The following is a 4,196-nucleotide window of genomic DNA, read 5'->3' as shown; positions in this document are numbered from 1 at the left end:
TAGCCCTTCACTGAGGCAGCCGAGCTCTAAAGTTGAGCCCGCGATATGGTCACGTGAAACTGGTCACATTTGGCATACATGGAGACTTGGACGTACGGACAGACGGACGGTCGCATGGTGACGCAGTAGCTAAAACCACGATTTCCCGCATCGATGGCTTACCATATTTTCTTAACCATGGTGCGTCGCGCGCGTGCCTTCGGCGCACGGAGCTCCGCTAATAGGGAGCTTAAGCACGACACGTTTTGGTCAACGCGGACGCCAATCAGCCGAAGTGAGACTGGGTCGAAACCGGCGTCTGTGACTTGACTTGTTTGTATTAAGCACGTTGCGTCAGCAATTTTACGGCATGGCTGCTTAATTGAAGAGCAGGTTTGATTCGTTGTCTGCTTTCTAATACTGAATCAAAACTTCTTTAAGAAAGATATGGGATATGCTTTTTTAGAGCTACGATTAAAGACTGATTTCAGAGCATGAACTTATTGTTTTATTGGAAGAGAACACATCTAGAAATTCTTAATCCAGTTACGATCGATAATCCTGAAATAATTCTGAATGTAACGCAAAGTTCAGATCTGCCAGTGTTAGCTGATTTGTCCAATCCATTTTGATACATTTCTGTAAAGGAAAGCAAATGACAAATAAAAATGAAGGGTTCCAAAAAAGAAATTAAATTTGACGGTCATTAATTTTTTTCAAAATTTAACATGGTCCTTTTGGAAACGTTGTCTTAGCGTTGCCAGCGCATTAAAATTTAAGACCATAGAAAACAAACAGAAGCACGTACAAAAGGATATATCAAGTAAAACAAATATTTTTCAAAACAGACTTACTCTAGGTTTTTTGGCAAGATGAGTCTCGCCGTCTGCAGCGCTGTTTTTTATCAGGAGGTAGAACCACAGGCAGAGAACCCTAAGGATGCGAGAGCGTGTGACTTCACGTTATTTTGAGATGGTTGTAACGGCCGATTCAACTGATCGAGAAAAATGTTCCATAAAAACTTCAAATCGCGATGTTTCTTTTCGAAAATTCCTTTTATGGACAGCGAGATAAATAAAGTTTACTCACCTACTATTTTCTGCGTTGTCCTGAGTGATTTGATGGGTTTTTGGGACGCTTCGATTTCCTCTTCAGATCCCACGCGTCGCCACATACAATATATATAGACCTTGACAAAGAAGAGTGTCTTTCATAAATAATAGGAATTAGAAAGTTGATTGACCAGCATCAAAAGAAAAACAAAGTTATTGCACCTAAGATGAACTTTTGTTCTCGAGTTTTTGTTTTTCGCCACAGACGCCAAATAGCCAGCTTTGAGGTTTGTGACTTGATGTCTGTGACGTGTGACGTCACTTTCTTTGTAAAATCACTTCCAGTCGCCGTCCTTGTTGACAAAACGTCTCGTGCTTTAAGCTCCCTAATAACAAAACGCCCAGTAGCTTGAGAACGGCTTGGTGCAAAAACAACCCGTAACATTTGGCACAAATTACAGCGGAAATATGTTGAATGGAGAGCGGTCCTAAACACTCGGATAAACGCCCTCATAAGCGGGTTTGCTATCTCTGCTCCACAAAGAGTTCTTGTTGAGATGTAAATTGAGATCTTCAATCTGACTGCAATTCTTTTTCTTTTTTTATTTACAGCCTCCGCAAGGCCGGTCGTGCAATGATAAAGGCATGGTCTTTCCGTTTCTTTTGTCAAGAACATTTGAACACGGAAAACTTTTGTACTTCTTTAAACTCAAAAGTACAGATCTAGAAATGATGCTTGTTTGTTCATGTGAGAGCAATAGCCTAACACTAAAAGAAAACAACACTAAACAACTTGCTACGAACCGAACACCCCTCTTTATTTTAATTTAGTCAATTAAATTAACCGGAATATTAACCGGACATAAACCGCCAACCCCCTAAAAGAGATATATGTATAATTTTTTTTTGGTCAAAAAAGTATTCAAAGTTGTGGAGAAAGCAATAAATCATTTTAAAGCTAAGAAAATAAGCATTGCAGTAAAAGGACATGCAAATAGACGCGATTCACAGAACATCACGAAAAAAAGTACTCCACATAAATCTTTTGTCATTTCAATGTTGACTATGAATTTTTGGTTGAGAGGAAGTAATCTCTGTAATCTTAATTTTATCAGCTTTCTTTGTTTCAAATAATTTTGATGAAAATCACACAAAGCGTAAATTTTAGACGTCATTAGATGAGCAATCTTCTCTGTTAGCAGAGGTCTCTTTTTTGCGTTTTTTTTGGGCTGACGAGTGTGGGAAAAGGGACTTCTGCAATCAATCGAAACTCACTGTGTTGATCATGCGCGGCGAATACTTAGCGACCGAATCTTCTCGTGATACTTCACATGGAGTATGGGCTCACAGTGGAATTATTGTAAAAGAATGGGCGAGGCACAGTGGGTTCATGTCACAGTCAGCAAGCACATCAAGGAGCATGCGTTTTGACCAGTGCCGTTTAAGACCGTAGACGGCAGAAGTCTCTTTTCTCGTACTCGTCAGTCCAGCGAACGCAAGAAAAAAGAGACGTTTGCTAACGGGGAACAGTAGAGTTAAATAAGGTGGCTTACTGAAGTTTTCCGAAAAAAAAGATCAAGATTTTGAAATCTGTGAAATTAAAGCATGTCTTTCCTGAAGTGTCACTGCAATTGATGTAAAATGTAATTTTACCTAACAAATAAATGCAAACCAGGGAAAAATGCTAAATATAGTGACTGAGCTCCTGCAGGGGGGTCTGGAAGTCAAACATTTCATAGAGCCTTTTTCTCAAAGACTAGCTGTACGAACTCACCTTAAAAGTTCAGGATTTCCATATCGAGAGAAATAATCGTGTATAGAAAGAAATAGTTAAATCTATAAGCCATTTTTTTCGCATATGGCAAAAACGTCGATTTTGTTATTTTGATAATAACTGAAAATGTCTGATAGATGTTTTTTTCTTTTTTTTTTTAATGTTTACGGTTTCTCCTTTGTATTGTTTAATTATTCTTAAAATTTTAACCCTGGTTTGCGGCTACGTTTTGAGAAAAAGAACATTTGAAATGTCTAGTTTTCAGTCCCCCCTCCAGAAGCTCAGTTACTATATTTAGCATTTTCCACTGATTTGCATTCATTTGTGAGGTAAAATTACATTTTACATCAATTGCAGTGACTATCACTTCAGAAGAGGTATCCTGTTGCTTTTGTTTCACAGAATTGAAAATATTGATCTTTTTCTTCGGAAAACGTCAGCAAGCCACTTTAAAGTTGTATATATTAAAAAAAAAAAAAAAAAGTTTATCGAAAATAGGTATAGAGAGCAGGAGACACAGTAACTTTTGAATGTGAAATAACGATTTTCAGTGCTGCAGACATGTTTCGGCAGAACCTTCTGCCTTGTTCAATGCAAGGTTTACATGAAATGCAAATCTGAATCAGACGATTCCTGATTCATGAGATTGAAATCTGATCATATTTGCGTCTTGCATGTGAACACTTGCAATGAAGAAAGCAGAAGCAGATAGAAGAATTTTCAGGAAAATAATATTTCAATGTGAAATAGAACCTGGCATGGAAACTTTTACAATATACTACACTTTAGATGGAATATCATTCTAAGCGAGTATGCGGAAAATTTCTATACACTATGAACAAATCCGCGGCCAGTTCTCTGATTCAGGGTAATTAGAATTTATGTGTTTTGTCGTTGGTTTCAAGTTGGAGGCCGTGTCTCCTTCAATACTTATTGATTGCAGATAATTTTGTAATAATTTTTAGAAAGAGCCTCAACGACGAAAGGAAAATGAATAAATGTATCTTTATTTTCTCAGAGCGTCCTTATTTTGTACAACCTAACTCTTTTGATGCAGAATTTAACCATTTGGGGGTTGCTTCGGAACACCTACATATAGCTCCTGTTAACGGAAGAAAAGCTTTAGGCCCGTTTCAAACGTCGAACTTTACATGTGCCGAATGTAATGCAAGTGAGAAAAAATCTCTTGTTTTTGCACATTTACATTAGATGTTGGACGTTTGAAACCCGTATGAAACGGGCCTTAGCAATGTTTAAAAAACGAGCATCAGTCTTTCATTAGGGTTAAAAAGACGAGGCAAAGCCGAATGTATTAAGACCCGATAAAACCACGTTGCTAATTTTTTTAGAACGACTTAAAAAAATACATTTCACAAAAAGCGTGCCCCTCT

General features: G+C 37.8%; 1 protein-coding gene and 1 long non-coding RNA gene across 2 annotated transcripts in view; one reads left to right on the top strand and one right to left on the bottom strand.

Moving 5' to 3' along the window:
• The window catches only part of LOC138047377 (uncharacterized), a 5,967-nt gene extending 3,156 nt beyond the window's left edge, over positions 1-2,811 (top strand). Inside the window, exon 4 of the mRNA XM_068894218.1 lies at positions 1,644-2,811. Within this exon, the coding sequence (XP_068750319.1) occupies positions 1,644-1,862 (219 nt within the window). The 3' untranslated portion in view covers positions 1,863-2,811. The remainder of the gene's footprint in view (positions 1-1,643) is intronic.
• LOC138047467 (uncharacterized) lies at positions 491-1,322 on the bottom strand. Its single transcript, XR_011131843.1, has 4 exons — positions 1,254-1,322; positions 1,069-1,168; positions 834-912; positions 491-618 (listed from the first exon to the last, which is right to left on the bottom strand). It is a non-coding gene; the product is annotated as an uncharacterized lncRNA (long non-coding RNA).
• Positions 2,812-4,196: the final 1,385 nt, after the last annotated feature.

The sequence above is a fragment of the Montipora capricornis genome, chromosome 1 (genome assembly GCF_036669925.1).
Source record: "Montipora capricornis isolate CH-2021 chromosome 1, ASM3666992v2, whole genome shotgun sequence".
NCBI lineage: Eukaryota > Metazoa > Cnidaria > Anthozoa > Scleractinia > Acroporidae > Montipora > Montipora capricornis.
Note: the sequence above shows the minus strand (reverse complement) of the source record. Positions and strands in the feature narration are given on the sequence as shown.